The 18,855-nt window shown below is 41.7% G+C and overlaps 1 protein-coding gene across 1 annotated transcript; it reads left to right on the top strand.

Annotated features, from left to right (window-relative positions):
- Positions 1-1,983: 1,983 nt before the first annotated feature.
- On the top strand, positions 1,984-18,378 carry LOC131878152 (uncharacterized). Its single transcript, XM_059224049.1, has 6 exons — positions 1,984-2,255; positions 12,201-12,263; positions 16,493-16,726; positions 17,504-17,746; positions 17,808-17,956; positions 18,352-18,378. Exons 1-6 carry the CDS (start codon positions 2,168-2,170, stop codon positions 18,376-18,378), a joined length of 804 nt encoding a protein of 267 aa, XP_059080032.1. The 5' UTR covers positions 1,984-2,167.
- Positions 18,379-18,855: the final 477 nt, after the last annotated feature.

Raw genomic sequence — 18,855 nt, 5'->3', positions numbered from 1 at the left:
ACACCAACTCGACTACAAGAACAAGCTAACATCAATGGAATGGAATCAAACAAAAGAAGGTTCTAGAACCCAATTTTGTATTGAAAATAGGAAACTAAACGGATTGTAAACAACAAGAAAAATCGAATACATTTACAAGTACATGAAATGAACAAACTCTACAATAAAAACAAAATGAACTACTCCTTAAGCCAAAACTACATGAAATAACCTAGAATTGAGATAAAATATATTGACAGACAAAAAAAGTGAAATACGACATGAGCATAAAAATAAAAGATATAAGACTAAACTAATAGAGATAGGAAAAAATGAAAGCTAAAGAACAAAAGTGTCTTACCTTAAGCAGCCACGCGACCACTTACACAACACAACACACTCAGACCGGCCGTTTGAAAGGATCAGGAACAACAAAATGTTGCGACTGCTCTCAACAAAAGACGGGACAGAACGAACGATTGTGATTTACATTATTGAAAATCGTGAAGTCTACTCAAATGAGTCATATCATGTACATTTAAGAACAAAATTGTGCCTGTAAGAAGTATTTTGATAATTTGGATCATATATGTCCAATCCCGGTGAGCGCAAACAAACAAAAAAGTGACTCAAAGATCACTCGGTCTGTCAACTAAATGCTCAAGAATGTTTAAAAAGTCATCAGCTCGGATCCAAAAATCTGCCAAGTAAAATTGAAAACCCAGAAAGTTTTATTTTATATTTGCCAATTCTCTGCTTTGTTTGCCACTCTTTATTTTACTTGACCATTACCGTTCAAAATGACTCCCACTTGTTTTGAGCATCCATAAGTATGAACTATCTGTAAGCCCGCATATCAGGCTTAAATTCGGTACTGGATTGAGTTGTCTGCTGGTCCAAGTTATCTGCTGGGTCAAGTTGTCCGTTGGGCCAAGTTGTCTACTGGGTCGAGTTGTCCTGGGTTGAGCTGCCCGGGGTCAAGTTGTCCACTGGGTCAAGTTGTCCACAGGGTCGAGTTGTCCACAGGGTCGAGTTGTCCACTGGGTCGAGTTATCTGCTGGGTCAAGGTGTCCACTGGGTTGAGTTGTCTGCTGGGTTAAGTTGTCCTGGGTCGAGCTGCTTGGGGTCGAGTTGTCCGTTGGGTCAAGTTGTCCATTGGGTCGTGTTGTCCGTTGGGTCGAGTTGTCCTGGAACCGATATTTGGTCTACGAACGAATTTGAGTTGGCAGACCGAGTTAGCCCTTGAATGAAGGGTTGATCTGGAATCTTAGTGAAAAATTCGTCCAAGCCTGGCTTGAACGATGCAACCTGATCAACATGGCCTACGTATTCCCTACGAATATTAGAGGGGAGCAAATTGAACAATGAGGGAGCCCGAAAAAGAACAGAGGTGGACCTCACTGATCATCTAGCCTGGACTCTCGAAGGCTTGAAGTTGCTCTCAAAACGCACATTAAGCCTCCATGGTGGCTAGAAACTAAAACAGTACAAAACATGTTTTTTGGCACACCAAACTGGAACACTGGCCACCAAAAGTTTGGGAGTAGGATAACTTTAGATAGAGGGTAAAAGTGACAATATTTAGCGTATGGCCTTCTCAAACTAGTCTTTTCATATTTCAAGGAAGGTGGTCAGGAAGTGTCTCGAGAAACATTCTAAAAAGCGCAAGTAGGAAGAAACTGACTGAAGCAAGGAATTACTCTAGATACAATTTCAGTTTCTTATTTTGGTTGAAGTAGCATTTCAAACGTGATTGCGTTTTCTTAGTTTTGCTGATATTTTAGTCAAAGCATTACGCTTTTTTCAACCAAAGCAAGCAATGTTAAAATACTGCCATATATTCGCAAATTGGGTCAAAATATATCCCCTTAGCAGTGGTGAAATAAAACGTCCATGCTATGCCCGGAGTCAGCTAAGGTAGCCTTCAAAAAGTTTCTAAATTAAATAATCGATATCACATGATGTTTTTTTTTTCAAATGGTTACAGTTTGTGTTCTTTGGCTGCAGTATAACGGGGTGTAATTATTAAGGATCTTTAGTCAGTTCAAGTTTTGAACTCGTCCGAACCTTAGGGAAGAAACCTTATCTCCTACCTTTTTAAGAAACGGGACGTCACATGGGTTTTATCGGATATTTTTTATTGCGATGGATTACAAAACAAGCCGAATGATGAAGTAATTTTATTACGATGGCTTGCTCACTCAAAACCTTCTACCCTCTCTGTCATTGGATAAGGGTTGAGGAGACAATGTCATTTCCTCTGATTCTCATTTTCGGTAAGTTGGTAGGGCTTAAGTCGTTCTTAGAAAAAGAAAAACGGGTTACAAGTCATTTGCCGAAGTAAGGACTTAATTAATTGCTAAAACACTCCATCAAAATAATGGAATGCCCTTACTCATTTAAATCATTATTCTTATGATCTTATTAACCATTACCTAGGGGTTATATGGCTTTACTTTTATCAAATTTGGCCAAATATATTTATTCTAGATCAGGAAAAGTTTTGACGGAAAAATGTATTCGTCATTCACAGCTGTCGTGTCAAAAGTCCCAACGAGATTGAAATGCTTCGATAAATGCAAAAATGGAGTAAAATATATCATAAAAAATGTTCAAAATAGCGAGAACAGTTTGTGAAAAAGACGTAGAAGTTGATTGAGAGAGATTCCTTTGAATTCTTTCATAACATGTTTTTCAATTGTTAGGGGGTGTTCTTATTCTTTGGTAATTTGGCTTTATATTAACTTGCGCAATTCTAAGGACTGTTTGAAATAGCTTTAACAAAATGATGTATTTATTTGGATGCTCAAGCAAGCTGTGTCAATCATTGGCACTAGCACCATAAATGCAAATATTGCTCTTCAGGTACGTTTTACAGATGCTGATATCCCAATTCTAGGTTATTCATGTATTTTTGGATTAAGGAGTATTTCGTTTATTGATTGTTTGGCCTAGTCATTTCCTGTCCTAGTAAATGTAGTTGATTTTTCTTCTATTCGATCAGGTTTGTTTCGCATTTTCAGCGCAAAGTTTGGCTCTAGAACCATCTTTTGTTTTATTCCATTTCATTGATTCTTGATGGGTCCTATAGTCGAATTGGTGTATGCTTGCTGAGGTTTGTCACCCCATGGGTTAAGCTAGCTTAGTCAGCCAAGAGTAGGTCATCGTATTCGACCAAATGGTATCTCTTCTCTTCATCTCTGTTGCTAGCCCCGACCTCGCGCGACCACCTTTTTTCTTTTCTTTGTCTATCTCAAGGGAGTACTTTCCTGCATGGTTTCTACCCAGCCAGTGCTGTTTACTTGTATCTCAGGTTCTCAGTCGCTCTCGCTGGTTCTTCACCTGTCTACTTCGCTCTTGCCCCTCTATTTCTGCCATCTATTTCCTCTTCATCTTCTTATTTTCCTTTTATTCACTTCTAACGGTTTTTCTCTACTTGACGAAGGAAGGTTCCACCAAATATCGCCAGAATTTGGTCCGGTCGCCAGTTTTATATTGTGCATTTCTCAATTTGGCTTGCTTTACAAAATCATTGAAGAACTATTGACAGGACTTTTTGAAGGGGCAAGGAATTGTCTTGAGTTGGGAAATTTAGTTGAGTTTAGTCGTGTTGATGGGAAAACTCCAAGTAAAAGTAAATTCAAACATTTTAGAATTTCTTGATATCTAGAGCCCTCTATTGATATCCATGNATGAGCATGTTATTGAGGGACTAGAGAGCCATGAATCAGTCAACGTAGTTTATATCGACTGTGTCAAGGCCTTTGACAAGGTAGATAATGGCCTGTTAGTTCACAGGCTCCATAAGATTGGGATCCAAGGTATGGTTCTCAATTGGTTAAGAAGTTTCATTTCTGGTACAAAGCAATTGGTTAAGGTTGAGGGGTCCCTTAGTGACATACATGATGTCAAGTCGGGTGTTCCTCAGGGCTCCATTTTGGGTCCTCTCCCTTTCATCATCTTTATTGCTCCGCTTCAGAAGCTTATTAGTAGTAATGTCAGTATCTCTTCCTATACTGTTTATGTAAAATCAGTTTGTGGTGGGAATGGTCAGAACTCGGTAAATTTGGTAGAGGTCTTGCACCAAATCTACTTGTGGGTTGCTGAAAATAATATGACCGTGAATGGGATGAAATTCCGTTCAATGACATTTGGGTCAACGCCATTTAACACTCCGCTCGTAGATAATTGAAGTAAAAGTATCGTGTAGGTTTCGTCCATTAAGGATATAGGAGTAGTTCTCCAAAATAATGGAAAGTTCGACGAGCTTACCCAGTTTAAGGTTAGCAAAGCTTTTCAAATGCGTGGTTGGATATATCGCACGTTTAAGTCCACAGATTGTATTTCGATGCCAACTCTGTACAAGTCAATTGTCCAGCCGCATCTTGAACATGCCTCGCCCATTTGGGCTCCAATTAGTTCAGCTGGTTTGGTAGTCCCCGCTCAAGTATTTGTCTTACTTTAACGCCAAGCTTTCATGACGTTAAACTATTGAACACATACAGGGGATAGCAAATTTCTGGCGACTCAGAAACATGGTTGTAGCTCCTGAACTACTTAATCAAGAACAACAAATAAGTATGGCGTTAGAAGGCCCATATTCATATTATAATGCATATACATTTTTATTTGCCAGGGGCTAAAACTTTCTGATATATGAACTTCTTAATCATGATTTTGGCCTCCATTGGTAAGGACCACTTTGGCCTACCTCGGTTGGACAGAGCTGCAGGCTTTCCTGACTGAAACCGGGGTTTTGAAGACTTCCTTGAAAGCGTCAACGTTGGGCTGGTGTTTGGCGTTGATCACGGCCTCCAGGTTGCCCCAGGACCAGAAGTATATGGGGTTCAGGTTCGGGCTGCTGGGCAGCCACATGGTCTTCTCCCAGAAGGCATCCTTGCCCCACTTGGTCTCCAAGTGCCTCTGGACAGTGTTGGCTGTGTGGCAAGGAGGGGTGTCTTGCATGAAGACCATCTTCCGACTCCAGTTATTCCCATAGGTGGCTGCAGCCCACGTCTCAACGGTGAGGATGATGTTAGCCAGGTACCAGGCGGCAGTCATCTTGACCCCCTTGGGGATGAAGACCGGAGACATGACGGGGTCATCAGAGCCAAACTGAACACCATAACCGATGCTGGGTGCTTGGACACAAGGACTGCCTGCTTGTTCACGTGGGAGGCGGGGGCAAGAACTTGGCAGTTCCAGGTGTTCACCACCTGATCCACGACAAACATTTTCTCATCTGACCACAGGATGATATTGGACTGGACACCGACGTTGTTTTCCATCCATTTCAGTGGTGCAGCAGCTCTCTCCGCCCTCCAGGCCATCCCAATCTTGCAGGAAATGGGTCTCCTCAAAATCTTCAGGTTCTTCAACTTGGCCGCCTTAATCAGCCTCACTGCTGACATCTTGGACACATCCAAAGCCTCTCTGATGTTGCCACAGGTCCAATGCCAAGTTGGTGCTGAGCCATGTCCTTCACCTTCCTGATGTTCTCTGGCGTGACGGACCTGGTGGTGACACTGGAATCCCCCTTACAAGCCGTGATCTGCTTTATGACCTTGTACCTTTTTTGACGTTGTAGATAACCTTGGCGATGTACCTGGCGCTGTGGCCACTCCGTGGAGGGTTTTGGATGGTCACTTGGGCAATCTCCTGGTCGGCGCCTTACTTGGGGTTGAGGATCCTAATATTTACTCATATCAGAAAATCGGACATAACTTGGCTATTTTTGTTCGCTTTTCAATGTTTTCATTGTTCTTTCAGAAATTGAATTCTCTATAACGTGTTAAACTTACGTTTTGCTGGTCATGACACTTCCGGTGCGGCGACCCCTTTGTTCCGGCGTTCTTGTTGACTTTCTCGTTCCTGCTCTCGCGGCTTTGTATTTCCGCTCAACCAGTTAATACTTTGGTGCTTTGCCATCTTATATGAGTACAAGAAGCTGGCGCAGTTTCGTGACTCTACTGTAGCTCTAAAATTTTTGGAGAAATACGCAAAAATATGATTCGCTAGACTTTTGGTATCCCCTGTACAATAGTGCTACACTCCACTCCAAATGATTTAATCTTAGCCCAAAGGGGAATGGTAGCCCTTCCACCATTTTCACTGCAACAATTTTCGAAAATGTAAGTGAGCACAGTTTTGATGCCAGAGCTGCCATATTTTAACAATTGTACGCTTGAGGAGTCCTTCAAGGTGAAGCTTTACAATTTTGTCTCGCAAAACCTTATCAATCGCCATTTTGAATGGGTCGAACAGTATGAATCTCAAATTCGACAAAGAGTAATTAACTCTTAGGCCAATAGTTGGCATTAAATGGAATTGGCACAATCACGCTTTTCAATACGGTGGCAATGGAAAGGGCAGCGAAATAGACTCGGCTATTGTTTGTGGTCAATGGTGAAAAGGTCGTAACCACCGAGCCCAAAGTGTGAAGGGCTGTGAAGGGCCATTCCATTAAGCCATACCGTGCTCAGGTGTTCCAAAGGCCGCACTTTCCTACGTAGCATATATGAAATAGTGACTCTGTATACACTGAGAAGCCCCATGATCAAAAATGTTCCACGAACTGATCAAGGTGCGTGAGCCCCGTGTGTTGGTGGAGGAATACGTTGGCAACCACGGCGAGCGCATCAAGAAACTGGAGGAGACTCCAAACTTGTATCAAGATGAAAGAACTACGGTTGAGAGAGGACAAAAAATGGAATGCAGTTATCAAAGGTCTACCGGAAGTGCGGGACTGGGTTGGCAGGGAATGAAAGAGACGGATTTTAAACAAATCTGTTGTCTCATGTAATCACTGGACTTGCAGTTGGAGCATGCGAACAATAAATTAAGGTCTCAAAAGGCATAAAAGAAGGCGTATCCGCTGACACAAGACCCTGGATGATCATGGTTGGTCGCAAAGATTTAATTCACAAGGAAAAAATCCTGATACATGCTCATCGAATACGAGCCTCAAATGAATACAAGAAGGTATATACCCTATAGAATTAGCCCTGGCCTCAACCCAAATTGCCCAAATTGATATTGAAAATGATATCGAGATGAGAATGGAAGGAGCAAAGAGGACTGAGCCTTGAAACGGAGTGTGGAGAGTGCAAGGGACAAAAGGAGCTTGTTGTGACCTCCTGACTTGTGCTTGCTCCCACTTGTACTCTACATAGTCCTGTCCTCCATATACCCTGTGCTTTAGCTCAATAAAACTAGTCAGAAACCGGCTCACGAACATCCAAGATGGCACAGTCGCTTTGAGCCGACCTACAAGGCCAAAAAACGGGGAGACACCCAAAAGATGGAAAGATTCGCCCACCGGATGGAAAGATTCGCCCACCGGATGGAAAGAATCGCTCACCGGATGGAAGTATCGCTCACTGGATGGACGTATTGCCCACTGGATGGAATACCCGCCAACGGACGAATACCCGCCAACGGACGAATAACCTCCAACAAACAAATACCCGCCAATGGACAAATACCCACCCAAAGGACGAATGCCCGCCAATGGACGCATACACGCCAACGGACGCATACCCGCCAACGGACGCATACCCGCCAACGGACGCATACCCGCCAACGGACGCATACCCGCCAACGGACGAATACCTGCCAACGGACGCATACCCGCCAACGGACGCATACCCGCCAACGGACGCATACCCGCCAACGGACGCATACCCGCCAACGGACGCATACCCGCCAACGGACGAATACCTGCCAAAGGACGCATAAACGCCAACTAACAAATAACCGCCAACGGACGAATACGCACCCAATGGACGAATAAGCACCCAACGGACGCATACCCGCCAACGGACGAATACCCGCCAACAGACGAATACCCACCCAATGGACAAATACCTGCCAACCGACGAATATCCGTCAACAGACGCATAAACGCCAACTAACGAATAACTGCCAATGGACGAATACGCACCCAATGGACGAATAAGCACCCAACGGACGCATACCCGCCAATGGACGAATAACCGACAACGGACAAATAACCGCCAATGAACGAATACCCGCCAACGGGGGAATACCCACCCAAAGGACGAATACCCACCCAAAGGACAAATACCCGCCAAAGGACAAATACCCGCCAACGGACGCATACCCGCCAACGGACGCATACCCGCCAACGGACGCATACCCGCCAACAGACGCATACCCGCCAATGGGCGAATAACCGCCAGCGAACGAATAACCGCCAATGGACAAATACCCACCCAACGGACAAATACCCGCCTATTGGACTGATGCCCGCCTCCTAAAGCCAATGCCTGGACAGTGACCTCCCCGTAAGGGAGATGTTATGCCTCCTGACTCGTGCTCATTCCCATTTATACTTTCCATAGTGCATCCAATTTTTGTCGTTCTTACTGATTATTGCAAATAAGGCGAATTCTAACTTTGTACCCTTGATGACAACTTGAGCCCATGCTTTAGTGATGAGTATCATATTGAGGTTTTCCAAAAGGATCCTAATTTTCAGTTCTTGCATTTTGTTCACAAAACATTTCAGGGGAGGTACAGAGGTGGAGTCCGTCAAAAATCATCGTAACCTCGGCATACTCTTGAGTGACAACATTTATCCCTCCCTACACATTGGAGCCATACCGAGGAAACGTCATCCTCGGACTAGTCAGGAGATCATTCTCGTTCCGGACGAAGGAAACCTTTCTGGGAATATCCGAAACGTACGTCCGCTCACACCTTGAGTTTATTGTTCACTTGTGGAGCCCCTGATTGAACAAGGACACGGAACTGATTGAGCGAGTGTAGAGGAGGGCAGTGAGAATGATTCCTGGCATTGCAGGATCGTACCTTCAGAAGCTCGAGCACCTCAGATTGACCACCTTTGAGCACAGACGAGAAAGAGGCGACGCCATTTTGGCCTTCAAGATTATGCGAGGTCTCGATGCAGTCAACTCCCACCAAATACATCAGCGCGTTCATCGTGACGTAGAAAAAAGGAACGAAGTACTTTGATTTCACTACAACTACCCTTATGAACATCCCAATTCAATAAAAGGAGCAAATTTTCCAGAATAAACGAACATTTCAAAAATTCTTAATTAAACCCAGAATGGTGTCCCAAACTTAGAGAGTTTGGCCTTCTCAAGTTCAATAAGAAGTTATGTTCCCAAAAGGGATGTAGCTATTTCCAACCGTTTATGTGCATGAGATCATTGAGGCACAAGGTATGCCTCAATTTCAAATGCACAAAGGCCCATCTTAGGGGCACTAGGAGGAAGAGAAAGCAGTTGTCGTCTCAACCTCATTGTCAAGCCTCTCAACAGACTTACCTCACCCCTTTCCTCTCTCCATCCCTCCTTCCCTCCCATTGTTCCCCACCCTCTCCTCCAAACTTATCCTCATCCTCGATTCCTCGTCCTACACATTAGTCATGTAAACATGTCTAATGCAGAAGTAGAGGTCTTAGTTTGTCATCTTCAAGGTCTTGATCTGTCCATTGTGACAATATATAGGCCTCCATCTTGTTAAGTAAGCTCGTGTTGATCAGCTCTCAAACTCATATGAAATGAGTTTGACCAGTCAGTTTGTTCAAAGGTTTTCCTTGTAGGGGACCTCAATTTTCCGGGTAGCGTTGTACAGTGGGAGGTTAATCCCGGTGGGTACATTCCCATTTCGAAATCGACATCTCAGTCGTTCGAAAAGCTGGAGGAGTTTGCGGTCTTACGCAATCTCTCCCAGCATGTTGGTTTAGCCACCAGAGCAAGAAACTTTCTGGGCTTGCTTTTTCCCAATGACCTTGATCTGATCCAGTACGTCCATGTGACCCCTAGTAATCTGTCAGATCATCATGTTTTCGAGATAGGGTCGACCATTACTCAAAAGCCGGCGTGCACTAGAGTAATACCGGCCAAAAAGGTCGGTCTGGCAAGCAATCTCCGAATGTGTTCCACAGGGCGGGGCAAAGTCTAAAATTCCGAAGTATAGGAAGAATTTGATTCAGCTTTAACTTGAAGTAATCAAAAGGCAATAGGGGCACTTCAAATTTCGATGGCTGGTGTCAGGTTGTCTGCATAGTACATATGCTCATTTATTAATTCCAGTGTGTTGTAGGATCATATGTGTCCTAGGAAAGAGATGTCCCTGAATTGTCTTGTGCGTCAAGAGTGCCAATTTGTTGGCAACATTTTTGGCTCACATAAGATCAGCCAAAAGAAGCCTAAAATGCATAGAAATGTAAAAACGGGTCCAAGATGCAAAAGGTGCAAATGAAGGTCTTGGATGCAAAAAGCTGCGGATAAGGGTCCAGGATGTTAATAAATCTTATTTGCATAAGTTTGAGACCATTGTTAATGACACTTGTTATTGAAACCAATCCTTAAAAGCCATTTGTAATCACTTTCTTTGAAAGATTTGCCTCTCATTTGCAAAAGCAAAGGCAAGAAGTTGAATTGTAAGGCTGTCGCCCTTTTGAATCCCGAATTTAACTTGAAATCTATTGGGCAGTTTCTTTACCAAATGTGTTAAAATAAAGTTCTAAAACGCCGACGTTTGATGGTTCTGACGTGCAAAAGATATTGATAGACACCAACTTTAGAAGCTCTAAGCTTAGACATACATATTTAAACACGATAATGAGCAGTTTATTGATTGGTTGAGATCCTGGCTTCTTTAGAGGTATTCCTTAGAGGTAAACTTACGTTCGAATAGAGAAAGTTGCCCCGCTTGTATTGTCTGTCGAAAATCAGGAAACCATAAAGAAGTCACAAATACAACCTATTCATTCAGTTAACAATTTAATAAACATGCCAACATTAGATTATAAAAAATAGTCATCAACCATGCTCAAGTTTTGTTGCGATCAAAAATACGTAATGCAAAATACAACATTCAAAATCAAAGTAATTCGAATGCATAGCATTTTTGCCAATGGGTTAGACAAATTAATCGCGAATAGCAATTGCATTCTAGACTTGTTCAACGAACTTGTTCATTTTTTGTAATTTTCATCGCGTCTCTTTAAGCAGATCATACAAAACCTGGTATTGGGTAGAGATGGGTACCATTCTACCGGCCTGCAAAATGACCTAAAAATGGTATACAGTTGGGTTGAAGACAATAATATGTCCTTCAATGGTGGCAAGTTTCGGCTCATGACGTTTGGAGCCTGTGCTAGGCCTACGCCCATTAATTTACCTGGACAATCCAAACGGCAGAATTAAAAAAAACTTTCTTTCGTCCTTCACAGACATAAGGGTACAAATAAAAAACAATGGCAAATTTGATGAGCACATCCAAGCGAAAGTCCGCGCAGCCCTGTAAGCTAGCGGATGAGTATACCGAACGTTGAAATTCAGACATATGACCACCATGCTAACTTTGTGCAACTCTTTTGTACAACCACGTTCTCGAATATGCCTCCATTATTTGGGCTCCAGTGGCCACGCCTTGCCTACAAAAAGGAGAGACTGTACAGCATACAACAAGGATATGACAGATATCTGATTTTTAGTGTCTTTAAATGTATTCATGGCCTTCTTCCCAATGCAAGGATCAATTCCAATCTCAATAACTGATGAGGTATCAAACACGAAGTTAAGTTGAAGGTTAGCCGTGGATAAAGCAAAATATCGCGCATTTTGAAATCAAATTTTGTATTCTTCAGAGCCCTTACCTTTTACAATTCATTGCTTGGCAGTATTAGATTTTCTAACTATAACCAATTACCTACTATTGCATTTCAAATAAGATTTCAAAATATGCACCACCAACCCTATGTCCCGGGAGAAAGCCGATCCGCATACAAAAACTCGTTAACGGATCAATAATTCTATCGGACATGATTATCCCTTTTATGCGGTTTTGATCAATAATCTACTTTTGTTGGCGACTCAATGGCAGACGTGGGGATCATTTGGCCGTCAGAGGTCGCGTGGGTGGAGGTCAACTAGAAACCCAGGATGACCTAATGATCAGCTCGCGAAAACCCCAGACTCGAGAATTGTTTGAGCTAAAAGAAGCTAGATTGCCAATTTGAAAAACCTGGACATTAAACAGGCTATGAAGGGCGCAAAAAGGTAGCTAATGTGGAAAGTCACATTATAAAGTATTTGTATTGGATGACATTTGTCATAAATGTAACAGTAGTTGTGACTGTAATCAAGTACATTTTCGAAATAATAGATGAAGTCGACGCATGCTGAACATATATATGCTTTCCATTTCTTACTTCCACACAGGTTTGGTGTCGCTTCAAAAAACCTTTTCGTGCCAGGTCGGAGATCCATGCTTTCCAGATTTTGGTAAGAAATTCTTTTTGCGCAAAGTGCACTCTAAGATATGTAAGATGACTTGCAACGCCTCTTTTCAGGTCAATTTCAGTTATGAAATGAAGGAAGCATGTTATTTAATAGAAGCACCTGAACTGAAAGCAGGGTTTCGGTTCGTTGTTGTCTTAATCCTTTGGGTAGCCATTATGGACTTGAGCTTCGTCGCCAAAAAAAAGAGTCCTGCCTTTTTTAGTTTTAGAGCAGGAAAACCTAAATTGTTTCGAAAAAATGATAAGTTATGTTTTGTAATGATAATTTATAAATGTGTTTATGTGTAAGATGAGACATTTTTGAACTTGCATGTTAAGGCAAGAGGTCATCATGGTCGTTTGTCATTAGAAAATTCGATTCAGATTACTCGTTCTCTAACAAATCAACTTTTTCTTAATAATTGCTTTATTAGTATTGAGCACTTGCAGACGAGGATTCAATTGATAGTCATTAAAGCTGGGATCAATAATGCTTGAAAGTTGAACATTTGAATTGGCAATCAATTACTTCCGAAAACAAATGACAAATAACACATTGATTTTATGTAAGGCAAAATTTTTAGGGCCTCCCTTGAAAGTGATGAGTCGAATGAGTGGAGTAAAGTTTATAAAGAGAGCAGGTCGAATTCAAATGCATTGTTCTCCTGTGCAAACTCTAAGAAGAAAATGAAGCACCTTGTAGGGTCTATTGTGGTTCATGGGGCAGCCATAGATAAAGTACAGGTTATGGCTCACTTGGTGATCAGTACGCTAATTTATTTTACCACCACAGAGTTTAGGGGCAACCCCTCATTGCTTATATGATGAGTCAATTGAGTTTGTCGAGCCAAGTCAAATTGAGCGAGAGAAATGACTCTAAAAAACTCTACAAATTTGAACTTCATGATTTTATCAAACACCTTCGCCTTCGCAAAAGTGGAAGTGAGAGAAATTGGCCTATAACTACTGGGGAGCGACTTATCTCCCCTTTGAAAATTGGAACAACATGAGCTAGCTTTAGCGAGGATGGAAACTTGCCCTTGCGCAAGATTCGAAGCATCAAGTACAAGAAAACTGGAGCAAAAAACCAGTGAGCATCTCATCAGAAACTGATATGTCACACCATCAGGGCCAGGAGACCTTGAAAGCCTCCTCAAGTCCCTGATGGTCTCTAGAGCATCTTGATCTGTTACTACTTGATTATCTAATCGATCAACTTGACTAGTCTCCAGTTTTAACAGATTCAACATTACAGCAATGTGTTGTTGCTCCTGAACTCTGCTGAGTTGAAAACACGCGAGAGAAGTGATTCGAACTTACCTCCTTAACCACTCCGCTCTCCTTTTTCACCGAGGTCATTCTCAATGGAGGCCTTGATCTTCACTTGAATCAACTTTAACGTTCTTTGAAGGCTAGCCACAGCTACTGGATTCAAATTGCTCTGGAGCCTTTTCAACAAAACAATTCAATACGAAATGTAAACAGGGCTTGAACCGTTAACGTAAAAAAGTACTCCATAACCGTTACCGCTCCTTCTTTAAAACGCCGATAATTTAACGTTGCCGTTGCCAATACCGGGACTTTTGGAGAAAAAGATGGCCTAAAGCTGCAAATAAACGCGTTTTATGCTATTTTTTATTCTTTTTATTTAATGTTACGGATATATGACATGAAACAAGTAACGAATATACCAGGATACAAGGGCACGAGCCGGCTACAAGGATTCGAGGATTTAAGGGTTGTTTGGTTTTGATCTTTTTGATCTTTTACTAAACATATTAACAAATATTTTTTCACCTTACTTTTCATAGTTGAAAAAAGTTAACTTGTCAAGGAAAGTATTCCCCAATCCTCCCCGTGCCACATTATGTACAGTATTTCATTCTTCAGATTTTTCCTGCACTCCTTTTTCTTCCTTCGCGAGATATTTTCCACACTTTTTCTACTTTGACACTGCCACTACAAAAAGACGTTCATGAGCTTGTCCCTGAAAATTAATAATTTTACAAGTTTATGATTAACTCTCCCCGCTTTTTGACTTCTCTTGCTCCTGATACCATCAGCAGCAAATAAGTCACTGCAATTGAGACGGAACTTTTAAAAAGATCGGGAAGGAAGCCTTATATTTTTTCTTTCCCCCGGTTCAAACAAAAAGAAAGCAACGGTAACGGGAGGGCTAAAAAGCCGTTCTGTACCGAATGCCGTTAATTTTCTAGATATAGAGCGCGTTACAGGTCGTGTTGCAGAAAAAGTAACGCCGTTACTCAGGCATTGTATATAATCAATACATAATATTCATCTGCCCCAAGCAAGCTGTTAGAAGAAAGTGCGTCTTTTCTGGTTGTACGTAGTTCTTATTAGACTTATGCGGTTAATATGACCAAATTGGAATTTGAAGCCTTATGTCGACTTCACTTGATCAATGATTACGGAATACATAGATATATAGAGGCTCTTGGCGTAAGCATGATTTCCGGTTCTAGAATAGAAAATAAGCTTATTTTGTAACCATTTTATGGCATGGCAATCTGAAGTCTAGGCACACGGTCTTTGTTATAGGCATAGATAACTAGAAATATAAATCGATCAAGGGTGTTGCTATCGCATGCTTTCGTCTCAGCTGTCGTTGGTCATGGTTACTAGGCACGGACCTGCGTCACCATAGCTGTCCTTTGTCCTTTTGGACGATTGTGGTGTGTCAACTCTCTTTCGAATGACTCGCGATAGGACAAATAGAGTACTCAAAGGGTACTCGGGAGTTGGTGTAGCCGAGGTTTCACAATCATTCATGTGCTTTGTCCCAACCCAGGATTTAGGGTCAATTGTGGTGACCGCAGAGGCTTAATGTGCGTTTTGAGAGCACCTTCAAGCCCTCGAGAATCCAGGCTAGTTAGAACTAGAGACCCTAGTTAAAACAATGAAGTGTAAGGGTGGTGTTACACTAGGACGGAGAACCAAGATTGAATCCGGTTTGAGTATTGAAGTAGGGCTAGGACAAGTTTTTGACAAAAATTCCGGATCAACCTTNTTTGGTGAACAAGCCTTTTTGTTCGACTTGCTGGACTCAAGTCCTTTGCCAAACTCGCCCATCACTTGCCCTACTTCAATCCTCAAATCGGATTCAATCTTGGTTTTCCATCCTAGTGTAAAGCCGCTCTAAAGCCGCCCTAACTCTCTTCTTTCTCGGGCTCCTTCATTGTTCAATTTACTGCCCTCAAATATACAGGGGGAGTATGTAGGTGTTGATCCAGGAGCAGGATTTAAGTCAGACTTGGACAAGTTTTTGACAAAAATTCCGGATCAACCTTATATTCAAGGGTTAGCCAGATGCGCCAACTCCAATTCATTGGTCGATCAAATAATATATGAAAATAAAAGTTAGGTAAAATGAACACATTTTACGTTTTGCACTTTTGGGTATTCCAAGCTCAGCAGCAGTAAGGATTGAGTTTCACTCGTCAACCAACCCCTTAATGTGCCGAAATTTGCCTTGTGATTTGTTTCAATTTTACCTAATTGATCTTATGAATAAAAAGTCAGTGGCTTAACTGCAATCAGATGTGATAGAAATTTGTATCTGAATGCCCGACCAGAGGTCTCCGTGTATTTCGTCTGTCTTGGCTGGATGTATTCTCGAAAATCTACAAATCGGTTTTGGTCCGATGGCGCACGTGCATCTTGAGCTGACTGCTCGAGAATGACAGATTCTACGAAAACGAAATGCCATGGTCACTGGGCAGGCACGTTTTCAGAGTTGAGAAATTATAAGGAAGTCTCGAATAAGGCATGGAGTAGGGTATTGTTGAGTGGAAAGCTCTCTGAAACCTCGCTAGAAGACGTTTCAGTTTTGCGTTACCTCCTAATTGAGTGCTTGATCATGAAGATGGAATTCATTGAGCATACTCTCAGCGGGAATTCATCCGATCAGGAGGCAACGCATAGCTCTACCAAACCTCGCCAGAAGACGTGAGATCTTCGACCGAGCTTTCCACTCCACTATTGACGTACTCCATGAATAAGGAAATGTTGCTCAACAACATATGTTAACCACCAAAGGCGGGGTTCCATACTCACAATCGGACTTCGCTCGTTTCGATTTTCTTGATGCCCCTCGACCTGATACTCTCGGACACTAAGAAAAGAAATTTGCTCCGCTGAAAATTGGCCGTAAAACCCCGCCTTCATAGAAAAACAACTTATATTATGACATTGGCATGAAAATGATCACTTTAGATTGTTCTTTCTTTTCAGTTAAAATGCATTGCGTTCAAGAGAGGACGATCTACTATGGCAATATCGTCAAAAAGTACTACCCGACCACCATCGAAGAATGCCTTCAAAAATGCCTTGGCCATGAGAATTGCGACAATGCTCTTTACTCGGCGACCCTCAAAAACTGCTACGTTAAACACAAGAAATCCCACTTAACGAAAAAGGCGAACATGTATACGATTCCAAAACTATGCAGTAAGTTTTTCGATTTCTTTCCAACAATGCCGATCAAGTAACCTTTGGTATTTCGAAACATGACATTTATTTTTACCTGTTCTTGGAGCCATTGTACGGTAGTTGTTTAACCCACAGACATAGACAGAGGCAAAATTTATAAGGAAAAAACCAGGCATAACATTTAATCGGCAATTGGTAGAAAGGTTTTGAGATCGACCAACCGATCTTTCCGTCCGAACTACCGTTATGCAGTAATAGCTAATTTGACGGTCAAAATTGGGCAACGGTGTCTTTATTTAACTCGATGATAAGTCCGAGAGTTCATAGTGTATTGTAAATAGCATTATTGCAACCTAATCAATTACTTATTTCGACAGAGGTAAAGCAAGAGAAGTAATGGTTTTCAGAGTGTAATATAGGGATGTGTCAAGAAGCAGCCACCAGGGGTTTTGTGTCTTAATAAATCTTCTCCAAGATACAAAAACGAAAGAACATGTCATCTTTCAAATCCAATTATACGAGTTATGCCGTTGAACGTTGCTTCAGAACAAAGTTAACCTCGTATGTTTAAAAGTAGGCTCTTTGCTTGAATCTATATCTACGTATGTAGTAAGATTCTTGATACCTTTGTGATATGTTTATACATCATTCTAATTAGCACATTCTAGACCTTTTCTGCTCTGAAATTGTTATTAAATTTATTATCAATTACCATTGAATTGTACTTACTGTTTTCTCACAAATCCCATTCTAACAAAACACCAAAGGATAACTCAAAGCATTTTAGAACTATAGTTCCAGATTGTACTATGGACACAGTCCGCCTCATCACTTCCTCAGTAGAGGTTGTAAGTGGCGTGGAGAGTCTTGCAGATTGCCACGCCCACTGCCTTCAAAACCCAAAGTGCTTTGGAGTGGTTTGGTCCAAGCCATGGACAGGATACTACCCGAGAACATGTAGATTGAGGGGAGAATTTCGTTTGGGTAAGACTGATACTTGGACGTCAGTCATATCTCAACCCAGGTATTGTTTGTATTGTGAGTATCCAAACCCCTTATTGATAAAGAGATATTGCCTATCAGAATATCTGTTCTATAGCCAGAGAAGAACCGGATGGCTGGTATCGCTTCGAGGGTAACAATTATAAGTTCCTGGCCCAGAGCAATAATTTCGAAGAAGGACAAGAAATCTGCCTTTCTCATGGTGGGCAATTGGCATCTTTGGAAAGTCAAGAAGAGTACCTGTTTGTACGATCAATTGCTTTCACCTTGCATTATCATTACCCAGACAAATTTACAGGAAACTACAGAATAGGTACGCACTCTTTTAACATCGCACATTATCACAACATGTTAAAATGAATTGCACTTGAAGCCGGGTTTTCAACGGGTGACTTCAAATGGAACTGGACTAATGGCGATATCCCAGATTCGTTGAAGGTGGATCCATGGTGTTCAGACGAAGAGAGTTCCTCCAAAGTCCCAAAATCAACACAACTCAAAACTGAGACAAACCTCTGTTTGGCCAGGGATGACACTTCCCATGTGAACAATCTGATTTGCGAACAAATAGGTTTTTGGAATTATAATCACATCGACAATGAATTGTACGATTGAAATTCATCTTCTTTCTTTTTCTTTAGTATGTGGTGGAGATCCTCCCCAATTGAAAAACGGGCACAAAAGTCGCAGTTTAACGTGAGTAAATCGATATAAGCAGAAATGATCGAATATTAGATTTAAGGTGATATTGTCCAAATCAGAATAGTGCTTTTCAAGAACCTGCTTTCGTACGTTCATAGAAGTAAAGGAATATTGATATTTCACTTATAAGAAAAGTGAAGGCATCAAGTACTATTGCATTGAAGATGCCACATCCTGATAATGACAGGATTATTCAAAACGCAAATATGAAGCAAAAGAAAAGTATTATCAATTACCAAGCAGTCTATTTCGAATGAGGGCGCTTCTGCTTTTCTTTTCCTTCGTATTTGTTTTGATGTGAAGAAGAGGGTGAATAGGGCATGTCAAGTGAAGGAAATTCAAGAAAAATGTGGCCCGGCACCCTGATTTTGGACATTTTTGAGAGGGAGAACTAAGACAAACATCGCAGTCAACTCGCACCATCCGCTCATTGATTTTTCAAT

The sequence above is a fragment of the Tigriopus californicus genome, chromosome 3 (genome assembly GCF_007210705.1).
Source record: "Tigriopus californicus strain San Diego chromosome 3, Tcal_SD_v2.1, whole genome shotgun sequence".
NCBI lineage: Eukaryota > Metazoa > Arthropoda > Copepoda > Harpacticoida > Harpacticidae > Tigriopus > Tigriopus californicus.
Note: the sequence above shows the minus strand (reverse complement) of the source record. Positions and strands in the feature narration are given on the sequence as shown.

What these genes read in the sequence shown, in the direction of transcription:
- LOC131878152 (XM_059224049.1), top strand. Translation starts at nt 2,168, where the DNA reads ATGGCTTGCTCACTCAAAACCTTCTACCCTCTCTGTCATTGGATAAGG. An exon ending in TACGATTCCAAAACTATGCA is followed by an intron (nt 16,727 to 17,503) that starts GTAAGTTTTTCG and finishes TTAGAACTATAG; the next exon opens with TTCCAGATTGTACTATGGAC. An exon ending in ACCCAGGTATTGTTTGTATT is followed by an intron (nt 17,747 to 17,807) that starts GTGAGTATCCAA and finishes TCTGTTCTATAG; the next exon opens with CCAGAGAAGAACCGGATGGC.